Source organism: Pipistrellus hanaki (genome assembly GCF_964339955.1).
Source record: "Pipistrellus hanaki genome assembly, chromosome: 1".
Lineage (NCBI taxonomy): Eukaryota > Metazoa > Chordata > Mammalia > Chiroptera > Vespertilionidae > Pipistrellus > Pipistrellus hanaki.
The window spans coordinates 73,286,278-73,305,218 of NC_140503.1; the positions used below are offsets into that span (position 1 = coordinate 73,286,278).

Sequence of the window (18,941 nt, forward strand, 5' to 3'; positions counted from 1 at the left end):
CTGATTTTCAGTTTGCCAATTACTATAAATATTCTACCATGGCCAATTTCAAGCTACCAACATGAAGTTACTTAATATGGGGTTGTAAAGAGCTGCCAATTATTAGCTCTCATGGACTGGTGAGGTCTGGCTCCAGTGCTCCACTGCCACCGAGTGTGGTAATCACTCTGAGGGCACATTCCCTTCCATTGTCCTCCTCTTTCAGTCTGCTATACCTGGTGTGCACTGAGTCCATTTTTACTTCAGTCATGTTTGTGTAACAGAAGAAAGAGTCCAGGAGGCCAGGAAATATTTTATTGACAACCAGGGACATAGCCATAAGAGGGAAGTACACAGGACTGCAAACTAAACCCAAAGGCCAGCAGGGGCCATTTGGGACAGGAACACTGCATCCTGGGGTCCTTACAGTCTCCTACCCGCAGACACATAAGACTGGGCATCCAGGAGAGGGGGCAGTGACTCTGGTGTTCCAGAGAGTGACAGGATATATGATGCCTCATTACAAGAGACAGGGTAAGGAGGTAAAATGGTCCATCACTGCCTGAAACCACCTCCTCCTCTTAGAGCCAACACCAGGTGGAGGACTGAGCCGCCTAGGATTTTATAATCAGCTGCTGTCTTCTCATCATTCCTGCAGGAAAATAAGGCATAGAAAGGATTAGAGAAATCATCTAGAACAGGGCTTTGAACCTGGGTTTCATGGATCTCGGGGCGGGGGGGCGGGGGGGCGGGGGGGGGGAGATCTATAAACTCAGATGAGAGAAGTTACATCTTTATTTTTACTAACTCCTATCTGAAACCTAATATTTCTTTAAATTGTGAACATAGGCAAAATCCATACTGGTATTAGCAATATGGGTAACCTATTAATGATAGAAATTAGGTATTTTCACATATTACAATTATTTGCAGGCATCTTGAAAATATTTTCAATATAATTTGCTTCTTCTGTAATTCTATGTATTTTATGTCTGCAGAAGTCAGATTCTGAGAAGGGGTTCATAGGCATCACTAAATTGTCAAAGGGTCTAGGCCAGGGGTCTTCAAACTTTTTAAAGTGGGGGCCAGATCACGGTCCCTCAGAGAGCTGGAGGGCCGGACTATATGAACTACTAATTCCTACTGTAACACCTTGGCTGCGCTCACTGCCCAAAAAACCTGGCGGGCAGGATCAGACTCCCCTGGGGGCTGCATGTGGCCCGCGGGCCGTAGTTTGAAGACCCCTGGTCTAGGCCACCAATAAAAAGCAGCAGACCACTCCATCCCCAGTATTTGCTCCCTCATCTTCATGTAACATCGCCACCCCTCATTTCCATTCCAAACTCACATCTGTTTACCGCTGTAGATGAGCCGCTGCTGCTGTGGGGGGATCCCCTCTTTCTCTTCCACACGTTCCTTGATTCTTTCCACCTAAGAAGTACAAGTAGTCAGGGGATGCCCATGGTAGACGGGTAGGACCATGGAAATGAAAGAACAGAGCTATGCAGACAGCATGAAAGCAAAGGACTAAGTTCATCAGCATACCCACACAAATGTAGGGAGACAGGCACGAAGATGTGTTGGGGTATTACCTTATCTGTGGGTTCAATGTCAATCTCGATCTCCTTTCCGGTCAGCGTCTGAAACAGGCAAAGGTTTCATGAGTCCTACAGCCCACCGTACAATTTGTCTCTTAGGTAAAATGTCCTGTCCTGGTCTCTGGATCTACTGCCTTCTAAGAGATAGATGTACATTCTTGGCAAAGCTGCTCTATCATTTGACCTTAGTCCCAAAGGTTATTTCACATCCCCTACCACACCCCACCCCACTAGAATTGATTTTTTTTTTTTTGCTTGAGATAGCAATGAGAGGTATCTTAAAGATAGCATTCCTTTGAGCCAGAAGGATCTTGTTGTATACCAGTGGTAGAAATTAATATTTAGATAATTCAAAGAATTCTCAAGGATATCAGAGATAACCTCTGAATAACTTCTTAAGTAACACTAGAATTCAACATTCTATTCTCCCATATCTTCTCCAAACTTCTATGTAAATCCTAAACTGCAGCTCTGGTCTTCTTGACTTCTTCTATAGGCTAAGGGCTGCTGACATCCTAATACAATTACTGACTGTACACTTAAAATGGTGTCCTAGCCCTAGCAGGTTTGGCTCAGTGGATATAGTGTCGGCCTATGGACTGAAGGGTCCCAGGTTCGATTCTGGTCAAGGGCACATGCCAGTGTTGTGGGCTCGATCCCTAGTAAGGGGTATGCAGGAGGCAGCCAATCAATGAATTTTTCTCATCATCGATGTTTCTTCCCTCTCTCCCACTCCCTTCCTCTCTGAAATCAATAAAAATATATTTTATTTATTTAATTGATTGATTATGGTATCACATAATTGTCCTCATCACCCCATTCCCATCCCAAACCCCTCCCTACATATGCCCCCACCCCCCTGTTGTCCATGGCCACTGGCTAGACCCACATGCATGCAAACAAGTCCTTTGGTTGATCTCTTCCCCTTACCTCACCTTCCCCTACTTTCCCTCTGAGGTTTGAGAGTCTGATGGCTGCTTCTCTTTCTCTGGGTCTGTTTTTGTAAATCAGTTTATGTTATTCATTAAAAAATATATTTTTTTAAAAATCTTAAAAAACAAAGTTGCCCTAGCTGGTGTGGTTCAGTGGATAGCTAAATACTGAAATATATTAGTAACATATGCTGGGATTTGTTTCAGAAAACATCAGCTAAGGAGGACTGGTGAGTGTAAATAGGATGGACCATGAAATCATAGTTTTTGAAACTGGGTAAAGTGTGCAGTATGTCTTTCTCTATGCCAGTGTTTCCCAAACTTTTGACATATGTGTACCCCTTCTATAATTTTCATAATGCTGAGTTTCCATGAGAACATAGAATCAGGCGCAGCTAAGCACGGTGCAGTGCATATCCCCACCAAACTCTTCCCGTACCCCTGGGGGTACGCGTACCACTCTTTGGAAACACTGCTATGCTGTCGTATATGTTTGAAGTTGTCCATAATTAAAAAGTAACTGAACAATTTTAAAAGATATTCTTTATATATCATGCAATACTAGGCTTCTTCCCTCAGATCTGCTCACTGTGACCCAGAAATGCACTCAATTGCTATTTAACATGTCTATGATGAACTTAAGCCCAGCACACTGCTTTAGGGGTTGGAGGGGCTATAAAAGAAATTAAGTGATCCAGTCTTTGCCAACAATATATATATATTTATAATATATATTTTATTGATTTTTTACAGAGAGGAAGGGAGAGAGATAGAGAGCTAGAAACGTCGATGAGAGAGAAACATCGACCAACTGCCTCTTGCACACCCCCTGCCAGGGATGTGCCCGCAACCAAGGTACATGCCCTTGACCGGAATTGAACCCGGGACCTTTCAGTCCGCAGACCGACGCTCTACCACTGAGCCAAACTGGTTTCGGCTGCCAACAACATTTTTCAAGTGAAGACTTACAATCAAGAAACACTGAGCCATATAATCAATAGAATAAATCTATATAAACAAGGAAGTGCCATATTGAATACTACTGTCCAAATACAATGAGCAATGTCAAAATGCTATGGTGAGTGAAAATCAGCACTGATTAATTTAAACCTAAATAAAATAACATTTCACACCCACTATTACAACTAAAATAAAAATGGCTGATATGGCCCTAACCGGTTTGGCTCAGTGGATAGTGTGTCTGCCTGCGGACTTAAGGGTCTCAGGTTCAATTCCGGTCAAGGGCATGTAACTTGGTTGCGGGCACATCCCCAGTAGGGGATGTGCAGAAGGCAGCTGATCGATCTCTCTCTTTCATTGATGTTTTTAAGTTTCTATCCCTCTCTCTTCCTCTCTGTAAAATATCGATAAAAATGTTTTTAAAAAATGGCTGATATGATTAGCAAGGATGCAAAACAGCTGGAATGTTCATTCATTGCAGGTGGGAATATAAAATGGTACACCAGAAGAACTATTTAGCAGTTTAAAGTTACATTATCAAGCTCTGGCCAGATAGCTCAGTTGGTTAAAGCATCCTTCAGATCAAGGTTGTAGATTCGATCCTTAGGTCACATACAGGAAGTAACCAATGAATGCATAAGCAAGTGGAACAACAAATCGATGTTTCTCTCTCTCTCCCAAAATAAAAAAAGTAAAAGAATACATTAAATAAATAAATGAAGTTATATATATCTACCACATGATCTACTAATTCCATTTCTAGGTATTTATCCAAAGGAAAAACATGTCCACAAAAAGACTTATATAACAATGTTCGTAGGACTCTTATTCATAATGGCCAGAAACTATTGTAGAAACAACCAAAATGTTCATCAACAGAAAGGATAAACAAACTGTGACATTGCCATCCAATGGAATACTACTTAATTATAAGGAAATACAGATATACTCAACAGACATAATGCTGAGTGAAGAAAATCAGACACAAAAATTTTGCATTGTAATTCATAGGAAGTTCTAAAACAAGTAAAACTAACCTATGGAACCTTTTATAAGAGTAGGAGTGAAAATGTTCTAGATCTTATGGTTACATGAGTAGATACTGTGGTTAAACTCACTGAACTGAACCCTTAAGAATTTGGGGTTTTATTCTACTGGTATGTTAAAAAACATATTTGAGCCAGCCAGCATGGCTCAGTGTTAAGTATCAACCTATGAACCAGGAGGTCATGGTTTGATTCCCAGTTAGGGCACATGCCCAGATTGCGGGCTCGATCTCCAATGTGGGGTATGCAAGAGGCAGCCAATCAACTATTCTCTCTCATTAATGATGTCTGTCTGTCTCTCTCTCTTTCTCTCTCTCTCAAATCAATTACAAAAACATATTTAAAAAACATTTGAATGAGAAAAATGGGACTTAGATAGTAAAGACAGTTGCCCAAAGTTATCTGCTAAGAGGGTACTAATGCAGGATCTGGGGTTAGGAAGCAATATGATGAAAAAGTTTAACGATCTGTATACTATAATTTTGTATATTATGTCTCGATTTAGACTCTAGACTTTAGAGAGGGCATGGCCATATGAAAACCTGGTTGGAGGCATCACACATAAATAAAGACATAAGTTAATGAGACTCCAGACCAGAATAAGTGTAATGGGAATGAAAAGTAAACCAAAAAAAAAAAAAAAAAAAAGGGAATATCAAGGAAAAATTAGATTCTAAAAGAGAAAATGATTCTAAAGAACTGAGTTCTAGATACCTGGTAGATTTGCAGGATCAATATATGAGATGAGTGTTGGGGAGCCAGCTTAAGACAGAAGATGATGTATTTAATTTTAGAAAGATGAAGTATCAAGAGAAGATTTAAATCAGAAGGATCTGTAAAGGACTGCAGAAAGAGATATGGAAGAAGTCAGCTAAGGGGAGAGAGAAGTTGAAAAATTAGTAATTGATAAAAGAGTCCTGCCAATAAAACCTATCATTTATATAACTCACAGCTAACTAATCACCTTTATATGTATTTAAACGTATAGAGAAATGTAGCAAACAACAACCAAAAAAGAGAGATGGAGGATAGAGAGACCCACTTAAAGGTAAAAAGGAGTATTTCAGGAAAGGAAACAGACAATTTCAGAGAAGTAGTAAGTAAAAATTATTTCAAAGAGACAAAATCTAGAACCTTGCTACTCAAGCAGTATCAGCATCACATGGGACCATGTTAGAAATGCAGAATCTCAGGTCTCATCCCAGGCCCACTGAATTAGAATCAGTATTTTCACAAGATCCCCAGGTGATTCTTAAACACTTTTAACTTGAGAAGCCCATCTATAACACAGTATATTTTTAAGCTGCAGGACTCAACCATCAATGAGTTATAAAATCAACTTAGAATTGAAATGTCAAAGCATATAACACATAATAAGGTGTGTGTTTTTTTGGGAGGGGGTGGGTATCTGAGACATGAGTTAAAAATTTTTAATGTAGATTGATATTTTAAAAAGTTTCAAAAACACTGAACATCAAGTATAATAATAACCTGTTTGTTAAACTAACAGTATACTCAGGGGACACAAGAAACCCTATGCATTGAAAAGAAGATCCTGGATCATTGATCTGCTAGTGTTCTTCACACTTTTTGACAGTGACCCATATTAAGACATATGAACTACCGTGTTTCCCCGAAAATAAGACCTAGCGCATGGAAAGATAAGACATCCCCTGAAAATAAGACCTAGCGCAACTTTGGGAGAAAAAATTAATATAAGACACTGTCTTATTTTCGGGGAAACAGGGTAGAAACACAATACTTTTACCCAGAAGTATACCCTGAAATTTCTTTTATTCTTTTTTTTTTTTTTTAAACATTGCATACTACCCACTGAACCCTTAACTTGACTTCACAATTAGTGACTCTTTTATAGGCCACTACTCGAGTTTGAAAAACAATATAGTTTGGCCATACTGTTCGGCCTCAATCCTTAACTAAGGGGTGGTTTGGAAGAACTGAAGAGGTTAAGAATGGCTATTATATCAATATATAGCAAATACACTAAGGAGCTGATAGACTAAATAACGATAGACTTACTCAGAAGTAAAGAGGTCAAAACTATGCCAAAACCGGTTTGGTTCAGTGGATAGAGCGTCGGCCTGGGGACTGAAAGGTCCCGGGTTTGATTCTGGTCAAGGGCACGTACCTTGGTTGCCGGCACATTCCCAGTGGGGGGGGGAGGTGTGCGAGAGGCAGCTGGTCGATGTTTCTCTCTCATCAACGTTTCTAACTCTCTATCCCTTTCAATTCCTCTCTGTGTAAAATCAATAAAAATATATTTAAAAAAAAAAGTCAAAACTAATGTTGCACTGCATCAATTGTTAATTTTTGTCTGTCTGCAAGTACAAAAGAGGAAATAGCAGATGAGACTGGTGAAGGTTGGGAATGGAAAAATGATGGGAGCTGAGAGAAGATGAAGTCAGCACTGCTAGTACCAAGAACTAGGGCACTGCAGGTAACCAACTAACTAACCCGCCTTCGCCAAGGAAGTGAGGCTGGCCCAACATGCCTGGCTCAGAAAGGCAGGTCCTAACTGAACACTCCCAGTCTGGGCTCCTGAAGGCTGGCTGAGACACTAACCCTTGACGACAACCAGCGAAGACTTACGATCCAGCCTTGGAACCGTCTCCTCCCTCCCCCCCGAAGCTCCCCCGGGTTCCCAGGCTAAGGTTTTCTGTGCTGCGCTCGGACTGGGAGAAGCAGGTAACCTGGGCACGCAGCACGGAGACCTGAGCTTATTCCAAGAATCTAAGAGAGAGAGGAGCCAAGCTGAGGCTAGGTCTTCTCCCTGGCCGCGGGAGGTTTGAATACCGCGAGAACCCTGACAGAGGAGGCCTTCGGGGTCATGATACGTCTGGCGAGACAGCAGAAAGGACAGAAACCCCGCCGCCACTGAGTTGGGCCGGTCCCTCGCAATCAAACACCTAGAGTCCCCCCGCTTCCCATCACCCCTCGCGCGGAGCCCCGAGGGTGTCCGCGCCCTCCAGGCTCTGGAAAGGCGTGGTTTCCCTTCCCCGCTTCTCCCGTAAGGCACGGCGGTCTGGACAAAGCTAACTAGCTGCTCCCACCTTCACTTTAATTAGCATCTTCTTCCAATATTGGGTCTGCACACAGATAAATCGCTGCTTCTACCGCTGCGGTGGCTGCTGCCGCTCCCCGGCACTCTGTCGGTGGGAGTCACTTCTGCTTCCGGGTCATTGGCTGGCTCCACCCCCTCTCCTTTCCCCGGGATTCCCCAAAGGCTCAGAAATGCTCCCCGCGTTTACTTTCGGTGGCGTCCTAAAGAAAAAGAAGGTGGTCAGCTTAATTAGAGCAGAGATGACGCCTCCGCGATCCTGAGAGTCCCCGGCGAGCACGGTCTAGTGGGAAGACGGGGCGTAACGAACTACTTTTCCCGTCCTGCCTGCGGGCAGCTCCGCGCGTTCCACCCTGGGAGTTGTAGTCCGCTTCCCAGACCAACGGCAACCTCAGCGTGTGAACTCTGTTAACCAGAAGATCTCGCACAGCCGCCGCCGCAGCCGGAATTCCACAGTTAATTGTTCTCGCCCGCAATTAGCGGAACCTGTTGGCGTGGCCCACAAGGCTTAGTTGCTAAGCAAGGGGAACTTAGGTTAACTGCCACCTTGGCCGCGGTCACAGGAAGTGAGTACCCCTATTCCGGAAACGGGTTGTGGGACCCCTCCCCCGTTCTTTCTCGGCCCCCAATCACTCTCTGACCTCATTCCTTTTTTGCAGGGGAGGGAGAAGGGAAAGGAGGGTAAAGAATGTACCTGTTTAGGGTCATTCACGATTCCCTCCCAACTATTCTTCCCTGGGGTGGAGACACGGAGGGTAATCGCGACCGTGGGGCCGGTCGGAGATGGCAGTCTTCAGGGACCGACCACGCCTCGACCAATGCCCAGACTTTGGACATTTTAAGCGAGAAGAGAGATGAGCCCTGGCGCCAGCCCTAACAGGGCATGACGGCTTTGTTACTGACTCAGCTCCTCCGTCTGGTCTTTCCTTACCTTCCAACCCTCAGATTCCTTGCTACCCCGGAGCCCCCGCCATGCCTCACATAGACAACGACGTCAAACTGGACTTCAAGGATGTCTTGTTGAGGCCCAAACGCAGTACCCTTAAGTCTCGAAGTGAGGTGAGCCTTCTTCCCCTGGTGGGGACCAGGACTGAGAAAGACTCCTGGTATTTTTCCTCAGCAGTACTTGCTTCTTGGATGAATGAAATGCTCATTTTTTCCTGTTCATATCTGCAGGTGGATCTCACAAGATCATTTTCATTTCGCAACTCAAAGCAGGTGTACACTGGGATCCCCATCATTGCTGCCAACATGGATACTGTGGGCACCTTTGAAATGGCCAAAGTCCTTAGTAAGGTAGGCCTTCACTTACGCTGCTTCCTCAGTGGTGTCCAGCTATTTGGGCCGACTGCAGGGTTATTTGCATTCCCGTCTCCATCCCAGATCAACTCTCTGGCAACTAACAATCCATTTTCTATTTTCTCCAGTATCTGGTAAGTTCAAAGAGCCATGTAAGTTAATGAGATTCAAAGCTAAGTTTTTTTTTTTTAATATATATTTTATTGATTTTTTACAGAGAGGAAGAGAGAGAGATAGTTAGAAACATCGATGAGAGAGAAACATCGATCAGCTGCCTCCTGCACACCCCCTACTGGGGATATGCCCACAACCATTGTATATGCCCTTGACCAGAATCGAGCCTGGGACCTTTCAGTCCACAGGCCGACGCTCTATCCACTGAGCCAAACCGGTTTCGGCTCAAAGCTAAGTTTTGATCCTATTTTTCTGATATACAGTGTTTTCCAAAAAAGTGTATTCACACTTTTTCCCCCCTGTCAATTGATATGTTTTTATTGATTTTTAAAGAGGGAGAAACATCACTGAGAGAAAAACATGGATCAGCTGCCTCTTCCATGCCCTCTGCTGGGGATTGAGCCTGAAAGTCCCAGTGACCTCTTGGTGCATGGGTCGATGCTCAACCACTGAGCCACATTGGCCAGGTCTGTGCAGCAGTTTTATTTACTTATTTAAAATACATTTTTATTGACTTTAGAGAGGAAGGAAGAATGAGAGAGAGAGATAGAAACACCCACAATGAGAGAATCATGGATTGGCTGCCTCCTGCAAGTCCCCCACTGGGGATTGAACCCACAACCTGGGCATGTGCCCTTGACTGGAACCGAGACCCTTCAGTTCGCAGGACGACACTCTACCCAGTGAGCCAAACAGGCTAGGGCTTGTGCGATAGTTTTATATACCTTGCCAACTTTTCCCAGCCCCAGGTCACCCCCTCCAAGTCACATGCATCTCTCCTGTTACATCATTGTTAGAAAACTAAACAGTCACTGTTTTAGTCCAGGAACTAAATACATTTTGAGCATTTAAAAATTCCTAACTAGGAGATCCTAGAGAGAAGCTTATTAATTTTATAATATGCCTATTCTTTTCTTTTTTTTAAATCTTTAAGTCCTATGTTCCTGGGAGTTCCTGGGATGTGCCCAAAATGGAGTGTTTTTCGTATATACAGGATACTGTTTGCTTTCAAAGTAGAATATGCTACTCTTGTCAGTAATATTACCTGCTTCTATTGTATATTTGTAGCTGAGAAGGTAGTTACTCTGGATACTCTTGAGAACATATGCACTCTTCTGGTTAATCCATGTAGCCCTTGGTTGATGGGATTCTGTTGCTGCTTGAGGCTCTGTTAACCTCAGGACTTCATCTCCCTTTCTTTATTTTGGATTGCTGTAAGTCTCTGGAATGTCTGCTGTCATTTCTCTGAGGCTGGCAGTTATTATTTTAGTGCTGTATTGCTGCTGCTGTGCACTAACTATTTAGGAATCCTGCTGTTGCCCTGCTGAGTTGAGAAATGGTGACTCTGACTTCAGTGTTATTAGACATGCTGTAACACATGGAACTTGTGGGCATTGTTTTGATGTTTTGTGTTGAGACTGGCTTTTAAATACTGTTGAGTGCTAAAGAAATAAGATTTTAGATATAAGAGTCAAGCCTCACAGTAATAATAAAAAGATTGAGTGCAAGCATGCATCTTTTTAATTTTTATTTTTTAAAATATATTTTATTGATTTTTTTACAGAGAGGAAGGGAGAGGGATAGTTAGAAACATCCATGAGAGCGGAACATCGATCAGCTGCCTCCTGCACACCTCCCACTGGGGATGTGCCCACAACCAAGGTATATGCCCTTGACTGGAATCGAACCTGGGACCCTTGAGTCCGCAGGCCAACGCTCTATCCACTGAGCCAAATTGGTTTCGGCAAGCATGCATTTTTTTTTTAGATCTTTAGTTTGGTATATAATTGGATGTGCTTATCACGCAACACTATCTCCAGGGTCTACCGACCTCCTACAGTGATTTTCCTTTGTCAGCATGTTGATGGCAGAATGTTGCCGAGAGCAGAATTCAGTACCAGCTAGGTAGTGTTGGTGGTGATCTCTGATTGAGTATAACAGTAATACTTCCTCACTGCTGGCTGATGCATGACTTCCTTGGATTTCTTGCCAGTTGCAAGGCTTGTGCTGTCTCAGTCAACTGCTGTCTCATCTGTTTGCATGCCTGCACTTTTAAGCACAAACACCAGCATTCACAGTGGCCTTTGAATGCCTTTCTCAAAGTATTGGGATATTGTTTGCAATTTGTTGAGCTAGAAAATACAAGTCCAGTGAGTCATTATATACTTGAATTTTGTTGACTAAAATAGATCGAATGAAATAAACTTTTCAGGTTGGTCCATGTCTCAAGAAAACTTGTCCTTTACTCCAGTGGTGATGGAGAAAGGATGGGGTAGCATTTAATTGGATCCATTAAACTTAAGGCCTTACCTTTTGTGAGCATATACCTTTTGTGAGCATATACATATATATATATATATGGAAACACATCGATTGGTTGCCTCCTAGGTATGCGCTGACTAGGGGATCAAACCTGTAACCCAGTTATATGCCCCAACTAGGAATTGAACCCACAACCTTCCTGCGCATGAGACAATGCTCTAGCCAACTGAGCCACCCAGCCAGGGCACCTTTTGGGAGCATTTAGACTCACTGAATTGCTGTGGGTAAACTGACCAGAGATACCAAAAACAGGTTAGTTCTACCAGGTTACCATAGAAGGAAGGGCTGAGCCAGTGTAGGCAGATACTGGCTGTCTGGCGTCTTCATAGTTCTTGTCTACTCCTTGTCCTATTGCCACCAACAGCTTGTCCTGTCACCTTTTTTTTTAACCTGTCTCCTTTTAAGTCAGAAGCACTGTATGTGCTGGCAGGTAAAATCCAAACCAGATAACTTAGTGCTTTGGTGGAAGTGTTTGACAGTACTAGCTATGGTAAAAAGTCCTACTGAGATTTGTAGGGACACAAATGGTTGGATTAAAAATCTCACCTCAATCCCTGAGTTCTTTGTTTCTCTTTCTAGACCTGTCCTTTCCCCCCTCAGATAGAATAGTATAAAGGTCTCCTTCTAGAAAAAGAAATCCTAATAAAGTTCTCTCCTTTTTGATGGCTCTTTCTTCTCAGTTCTCCCTCTTCACTGCTGTCCACAAACACTACAGCCTGGAGCAGTGGAAAGAGTTTGCCAGCCAGAATCCCGACTGTCTTGAGGTAATACTGGCCCTCTCATGACCCCTTCCTTTTCTCATTTTCCCATGAATCTTTTCTTGGCTTCCTGGGGATCAACTCTTAGACGGCTCATCAGGTCTTTTCAAACATGCCACAGCTAATGCCTCCCATGCCAATGCCCCCGCTTCTCCCACAGCATCTGGCTGCCAGCTCAGGCACAGGCTCTTCTGACTTTGAGCAGCTAGAACAGATCCTGGAAGCTATTCCCCAGATGAAATATATATGTCTGGACGTGGCAAATGGCTACTCTGAACACTTTGTTGAATTTGTAAAGGATGTACGGAAACGTTTCCCTGGACACACCATCATGGTATGTTTCTATTACTCTAGTTAGTACATCTCTCTCCTTCTCCCCTCTTTTGTGCCACTCTTTTTTTGTTGCATCAATTCCTCTACTGAATTTTTATTTTCCTGGTCTGCTTAATTATGTGATTATCCAAGGCTCCATGCTTAAAATGTTTATTGGTCATTGCAATCTCTGACCCTTGATACATTGTCTTTGTAAATCCAGTGTTCCTGACATTACTCAACAAATCATGTGCTTATGCATTGTACATATCTGTGATACTTATCTACCTGCCTACCGAAATGAACATGATACTACAATCCTATTAAAGGGATCACATGTAACTTAAAAAAAATAATAATAATAAATATATATATATATATATATATGTATGTATGTATTTTATTGATTTTTTAGAGAGAGGGATAGAGAGTTAGAAACATCGATGAGAGAGAATCATCGATCAGCTGCCTCTTGCACAACCCCCACTGGGGATGTGCCCACAACCAAGGTATATGCCCTTGACTGGAATCGAACCTGGGACCTTTCAGTCCGCAGACCGACGCTCTATCCACTGAGCCAAACCGGATTCGGCACATCTAATGTTTTATTTTACAAGCTTAGGGGAATGATTATAAGACCTCATTTTCCTCACAGCATTGAAGGAGCTCTCTTTTCTGTTCATCAGAAGCAAATACACAAAACAAAAAAGCAAATACAGCTATGTAGATGGTATATAGCCTACATCATTATGTCTAAAACCCCTAGGCCATAGAGGTTTTATCACTTAATGGCTTAAGGGCAGGAAATTTTTGGGTAAATCAAATTTCATCTTGATCCAGTTGGACCCCAGTTTTACCCTAATGCAACAGTGACACTGGTGACTAACCCCCTTACCTCACCTGGGGAAGCAGGATCCTTTGGAGCGGATGGTCTAAAAGCTCTGAGAGGGCCCCAGAGAGGGGACCCAGGTACCCTTCTTTGTAATAATGTTGGAAGGACCTGGTCCAGGCATGGTATATATGAGAGCACACAATTTCCTCTTCATTTCTGACCCTAAGAATGCTGTTTTGATTGCTCTGTCTTAGGCAGGGAATGTGGTAACAGGAGAGATGGTAGAAGAGCTGATCCTCTCTGGTGCCGACATCATCAAAGTGGGAATCGGACCAGGTAAGCTGGCTTATTGGGGGCCATTGGCTGTCTATTCAGTGGCACATAGCTATAAAGCACTTCTCTCTCATCCTTGTCACGTTCTTCTCAGGCTCTGTGTGTACCACCCGGAAGAAAACTGGAGTCGGGTATCCACAGCTTAGTGCAGTGATGGAGTGTGCAGATGCTGCTCATGGCCTCAAAGGCCACATCATTTCAGTAAGGTCCAAGGGCAGAGCAGGGTGTGAGGCTGCCAAACAGCTGGGTTTTCTACCGGGTATGGGAGCTCTGATAGAGGTGGATCAGGACTCCTGGGTTCCTGTCAGCTTTGAGGTGGACTGTGGGGACACTGCTGAGAGGGCTTGGGAAATCCATGCTGTTTCTTCACGTTGCTTCTTACTTTGCAGGATGGAGGCTGCAGCTCTCCTGGGGATGTGGCCAAGGCTTTCGGTAAGGACACTGCGAGTGCACAGGAGGAGGATCCTATAGGAGAGGATGCTTTACCTTTGAGGGTCTAAGATCAGGCTAAGAAAGGCTGAGGAAGCCATTCAGGTTCTTTCATAATGTGAACTCGTGATCCTGAAGCCTGTGGTGGTGTCATTGGGGAAAGCCAGCCGAGACTCTGATATGGACTTTCCCAAGTGTGGGCCAGGACCATCTGCACCAGCCCCTGGGCTGGCTGTTGGGCTATGTAAATGCCCTCAGAGTTACAAAATCCAGCTCTGGAGAGTGGGCTGCAGACCTGCATTTTTTACAACTGTCCAGGTGATCCTTGTTCACACTCCAACAAAAGTTGGAGACCTTTGCTCTTGGAGCACTTGAAGTGAGTCTTATTCAATTGGGCAAAGTAAAAAAAAAAAAAATTACCAGAAGACAGCAAAAACAGCAGAAAGAGAGCAAAGCCAGACAGGGAATCTCTAGTGGCTTTAGAATTTGGTGTGAGTTTGCTTCTGAGGGTGGGTGGGCACGTGAACATCTGGGCCAGATTCATCTTTCCTCTCATTGGTAGGGGCAGGGGCTGACTTTGTGATGCTGGGTGGCATGCTGGCTGGGCACAGCGAGTCAGGTGGTGAGCTCGTCGAGAGGAATGGCAAAAAATACAAGCTCTTCTACGGAATGAGTTCTGACACAGCCATGAAGAAGTATGCGGGGGGCGTTGCTGAGTACAGGTATGTGCTCAGGAGCTGAGGGTTCTTGGAAGGCATGACTAAGTAGGGTGGTGGCGGAACTCAGGGCTGCTGAGAGATGGATGGTATCGTTCTTGGGAGAAAAGTGGTGAACCAGGGTTTAATGCCATGGACGGGAAGAGTCATTTGGCTAAGGAATCCCGAAGGAAAAAGTAAGAAAAATTTTCCTCCTTTAAGGGCCTCGGAGGGAAAGACGGTGGAGGTGCCCTTCAAAGGGGATGTGGAACAAACCATCCGAGACATACTTGGAGGCATCCGCTCCACATGTACCTATGTAGGAGCAGCTAAGCTGAAGGAGCTGAGTCGGAGAACTACCTTCATCCGCGTCACCCAGCAGGTGAATCCAGCCTTCAGTGACTTGAGCCAGATCTGAGCAGCTTTGCCCTCCTAAGGCACCGGCATCAAACCACAGGGCCTCCCAAGTGGCCCCTCACCCATCCCAGTGCTGTGAGTGTTATTTGATCATCTCACTCCTGAGAGTTCCTGCAATAATGCTGTGCTTCTCTATCTGCATCCACAACGCACTCACTAGGAAGCAAGGCAGGCAGGCTGAGAAAATGAAGTTGATAATCAAATGGCAATCTGGAGACTCAGCTTCTGAAGATTACTATAAAAAAAAGATACTGATTCATACAGGACATAAGCGTTTTAGATATGGCCCTGGTCTTAAGAGGAAGGCTTTTAGAATCATGTTGTGATAATCATGCTTCATTAAATGCAATCTTTGAACATCTAAAAAGCTCTTAAGTGTTTATTTTTTTAAAGTATCTCTATAAAGAGAGATCCCAATGACTGAAAAGAGATTCTGGGGCTTTCTACACAAGTCTGGCATCTGGGTGCTGGCTTCGGGAAAGTGGAGGTGGAGGTGGCACTGACCAGTGGAGTCAAGGACAGTGAGTACTTTTTCTGTGAAGCATCTCCATTCAAGTGCTAACCCCCTAGATAACCTGGCAGCATGAAAATTTACAGAGTATACATTCTGGCATCAGAACACACGGATATTTTCAGAATAGCAAAAGGAAATTTCTCATCCAGGTTCTCAACCCTGGTAAGCTTTCTGATACACTCAAACACTTTCCAAGGGAAGTAAAAGAGCGAAGGGATTCTTTTAGCCCTGGAGAGGCCAGTTACGTTTCTAAGGAATGATTTACACTGACCCTATAGAAGCCTTAATTCCCCTCCCTCACAGCAACACAGTGTTTTAACAGAAAGTTTAATGATCCAGCATTACAAAGTAATTTGGGCCATACAGTTAAGCAACTCAAGGCTGGGCTTCCACTTTATCCCCACTAAACTGCCTGCAGAGGTGAGGAGGAAGAAAACAGGCAAGATGCAGAAGGCATTCTGGTTCTATCAGAGGAGTCTGTATGGTCACGGGAAGGGGCAGAGACAGCACTGGGATTAGAAGAGGGGAGATATTCACAGAAGGTGGGGATCAGGGTGTCAAACTTTGTCTTCTCATAGTTTTCCAGAGACTCCTGCAGAGAAAGGAGCAGGGCGATCCTGTCACCAGAAACATTCCCTGAGCCCTCCATATTCAGGGAGCATGGGTTTCTGTCTTGTTCTGCCCCATCTCCTTTCCCCAGCTTTCTGTTCCTCCTTACTCACCATTCCTCCCCTCTGGCCATTTTCTTCCTCATCAGAGTCCAAAACCAAGTCCCCTATGGTGATGACAGGGCTGCACAGAGGTGGAGGACACACTGCAAGAAGGAAACTAGAATCACAGTACTCCTCTAGGTGAACAGAGGCCCAAGAGTCCCAAGAGAGGAGGCTGTCTGATCCAGTCCTGACTCAGTATACCTACCTGGCTTCCTGGCCCTAGGAGGTGATAGTGACAATCTCAGGGGCTCCATGGGGCAGTCCCAGCAATTCCTGGGGTGGGAACAAGCAAAGAAGATAGGGTGAAGGGAAAGCAGGCAAGGAATGTGCTGTTAGGCAGAAGCAACGGTTCCACTTACTCCTTTTGCTCCGAGACAGACAAGTCAACTGGGTTCTCCTTCACAGTCCTTCCGCCCAGGGTCTGGGATGGACTCTTAGACTTTCCAGTGGAGGCTGTTCTCGTGCTGGCATCACCTGCTGGAACTGCCATGTGTGTCCCTTGTTCTTTCCTGTTCTCAGGTTTAGATATGGCCTGGGTTGATGAACCCAGATTCCTAAAGGGGAATAGCATGGCTGTGGGGCGCTCCCTATGGCCTACCCTACTGGATGCCCACTGGGCCTGGGTTCTTCGCTGGCCTAGAGGGGCCAGATTGAAGAGGCGACCAGCCAAAGGTTCTGGGCGCTTTCTTGAGGCTGCTCCGTGAGGAAGGTGTGGGCCAGGCTTGGCTTTTGGCACAGGCTGGAGTGCTGGTCTTGGTTGCTGAGGAGGATTGGGCTCCATGGGCTCTGACATGTTCATTGAATTAGTAACTGAGCACTCTAGAAAGAAAAGAATGTGCCTTGTAAAGAGAACAGACAGTAACACATGAACTCAATCTGGTTTCTTGGGTCTCAAGCCCATGTAACCCCCATAATGGGCTGGCTGTCTCAAAAGGTCTCAGGCTACATATTCCACCCCCAAATTTCTAATTTTTTCCAGATGGCCCTGGTACCTGGAAGTGGCCACCCCATGTCCGCACTATATTGTCTCAAAGCAAAAGAAGAAGTGATAGAAATTCCAGGCTGCATCCAACTCAGCACATCCTGAAGCTGTGGGCAGGGAGAGAGCATAAAGAACACAGACCTTGGTCCAACCGCCCCACACTCTGCCCTCTGTGTTTAGGCCTAGGAAAACCTGCTGTGACTGTGGGGTAGGCAGTGCTTTTTCCAGCCGACACAAGTATTCAAAAAATAGCTTTTCTATAGCTGCCAGAAAGGGTTCCCCATACTCTTGTTCAAGTTCCTGCAGACAGAAAAAAGCAGGTCAGAAGGGGACTAGAAAAGAAAGCCATATCATAGCTTTCAAATTAGCTAGTCTCACCTGCAACTTCCAAGCCAAATCCACAGGGGCCTCTGCCAGCAATTTCACTTGCTGGCAAAAGGCTTCCTGTGCCTCTGAGATCTTCTTCATATCCTGCTTTGTCTGTTGAAGAGGGCAGACAAATTAGGGGCACCAAGGATTTACTGTGGGTGGGGACTGTTCCAAGGATCACTTACAGCTTTGGGGTCCCGCACTACAGGTCCAGACTCTGGAAAGTGTTGTTGCAAGACATTCAGAACCTGTGCCCAAGGCCGGCCCTGGAGGATCAGCTCCACCACCACCTGTGAATGGGACTGAGCTCAGAATTCCCACTTCGGGGCAAGCTCCCCTTTTGCAACCGCTCCCAACCCCCCAAGCGGTCTGTCCTAGTCTGATCCTGGCATCCCACCCCTTCGCCTCTTGTTCTCGGGCTCACTGGCTCTAATACCTTGGCCTTTAGGCCCATACATAGGCGCTCGTGGTGGCGGTAGCGAACCAAGCCAGGAGCAGCAGCGCGCAGAAACCGCAGAAACTCTAACACTCGTGGGAAATGGTCCACGTAGCGTCGGCGCACGACCAGCCAGTTGGCAGCGGCAGCGAAGCGCAGGGCAGCCGGGCAGGCGCCCGGGGGCTCAGCCATGGCAGGCGCGCTCTGCCTCCCGGGAAGGACCCAGGTTCTTCCCCCAAAGGCTGTCTGGCTCCGCCCGAGGGCGGGGCTTCCGGTGGCCCTCGGGCTCGGCTGTTCCGATGGACGCCGGGTGTTCAGCGATCCGGCTCAGCGCCTCCCCATGGGCCGCCAGAGTCTTGTAGGTTTTCTCCAATTTGGGCGGGAGCCGGGGCGAAGAATCTGGCGGCCCAATGGTTCCAGGACGCTCGCTCCGCCTCAAACGTCCCGAACCCGAGGGCTACCGCGCTTCCCGCCCTGCGACCAGCTTTTCCTGCCCTGGTAAAGGGCGGTAATGGAGAGCCAATGGGCCATGGGCGGGGGCGGGGAGCGTGCTGGCGCCACAAAGCACCGCCCCGGAAGGCCCGCCCCGGAGGTCCCGCCCCTTCCGTCAGGTCCTGGGCGGGTGCGAGGCCCCTTCACAGCCCTGGGGGTCCTCCAGGCCCCGCCGTTCTAGGCGAAACCGGCATGGGAGTAACGCCCCTCTCTTACAGACTACTGACTTTGTAGTCTGTAAGGCGGGGCCATGCCATTGGTCCTCTCCAT

At 45.6% G+C, this 18,941-nt stretch overlaps 3 protein-coding genes across 7 annotated transcripts; 1 reads left to right on the forward strand and 2 right to left on the reverse strand.

Annotated features, from left to right (window-relative positions):
- Positions 1-280: 280 nt before the first annotated feature.
- NEDD8 (NEDD8 ubiquitin like modifier) lies at positions 281-7,728 on the reverse strand. The gene is made up of 4 exons (XM_084860799.1): positions 7,587-7,728; positions 1,572-1,619; positions 1,328-1,410; positions 281-631 (listed from the first exon to the last, which is right to left on the reverse strand). Exons 1-4 carry the CDS (start codon positions 7,602-7,604, stop codon positions 535-537), a joined length of 246 nt encoding a protein of 81 aa, XP_084716925.1. The 5' UTR covers positions 7,605-7,728; the 3' UTR covers positions 281-534.
- A 166-nt stretch (positions 7,729-7,894) lies between these two features.
- Positions 7,895-15,166, forward strand: GMPR2 (guanosine monophosphate reductase 2; the record flags this gene model as incomplete). The annotated part of the gene is made up of 10 exons (XM_084860758.1): positions 7,895-8,160; positions 8,540-8,653; positions 8,771-8,890; positions 12,070-12,153; positions 12,308-12,481; positions 13,546-13,627; positions 13,719-13,825; positions 14,014-14,056; positions 14,616-14,775; positions 14,971-15,166. Exons 2-10 carry the CDS (start codon positions 8,567-8,569, stop codon positions 15,164-15,166), a joined length of 1,053 nt encoding a protein of 350 aa, XP_084716884.1. The 5' UTR covers positions 7,895-8,160; positions 8,540-8,566.
- TINF2 (TERF1 interacting nuclear factor 2) lies at positions 13,047-18,741 on the reverse strand. 5 transcript variants are annotated; one of them, XM_084860715.1, is made up of 10 exons: positions 18,180-18,512; positions 17,929-18,033; positions 17,753-17,854; positions 17,567-17,674; positions 17,385-17,481; positions 16,991-17,211; positions 16,752-16,906; positions 16,598-16,665; positions 16,402-16,493; positions 15,993-16,271 (listed from the first exon to the last, which is right to left on the reverse strand). In XM_084860715.1, exons 1-10 carry the CDS (start codon positions 18,369-18,371, stop codon positions 16,083-16,085), a joined length of 1,329 nt encoding a protein of 442 aa, XP_084716841.1. In that variant the 5' UTR covers positions 18,372-18,512; the 3' UTR covers positions 15,993-16,082. The 5 variants fall into 5 exon arrangements, with proteins under 5 accessions (XP_084716840.1, XP_084716842.1, XP_084716843.1 ...); XM_084860714.1 differs by having other exon boundaries at positions 13,047-16,271; positions 16,752-17,211; positions 18,180-18,741; XM_084860716.1 differs by lacking the exon at positions 15,993-16,271 and adding an exon at positions 13,047-14,089 and having other exon boundaries at positions 16,752-17,211; positions 18,180-18,683.
- Between the last annotated feature and the right edge of the window lie 200 nt (positions 18,742-18,941).

Coding starts and splice junctions, on each gene's coding strand:
- NEDD8 (XM_084860799.1), bottom strand. Junction 1,411..1,571: donor ACATTGAACCCACAGATAAG/GTAATACCCCAA, acceptor TGTACTTCTTAG/GTGGAAAGAATCAAGGAACG. Junction 632..1,327: donor ATCTACAGCGGTAAACAGAT/GTGAGTTTGGAA, acceptor ATTTTCCTGCAG/GAATGATGAGAAGACAGCAG.
- TINF2 (XM_084860714.1), bottom strand. CDS start 18,371: ATGGCTGAGCCCCCGGGCGCCTGCCCGGCTGCCCTGCGCTTCGCTGCC. Junction 17,675..17,752: donor ATTTGGCTTGGAAGTTGCAG/GTGAGACTAGCT, acceptor TTCTGTCTGCAG/GAACTTGAACAAGAGTATGG. Junction 16,666..16,751: donor TCTGTCTCGGAGCAAAAGGA/GTAAGTGGAACC, acceptor TTCCCACCCCAG/GAATTGCTGGGACTGCCCCA.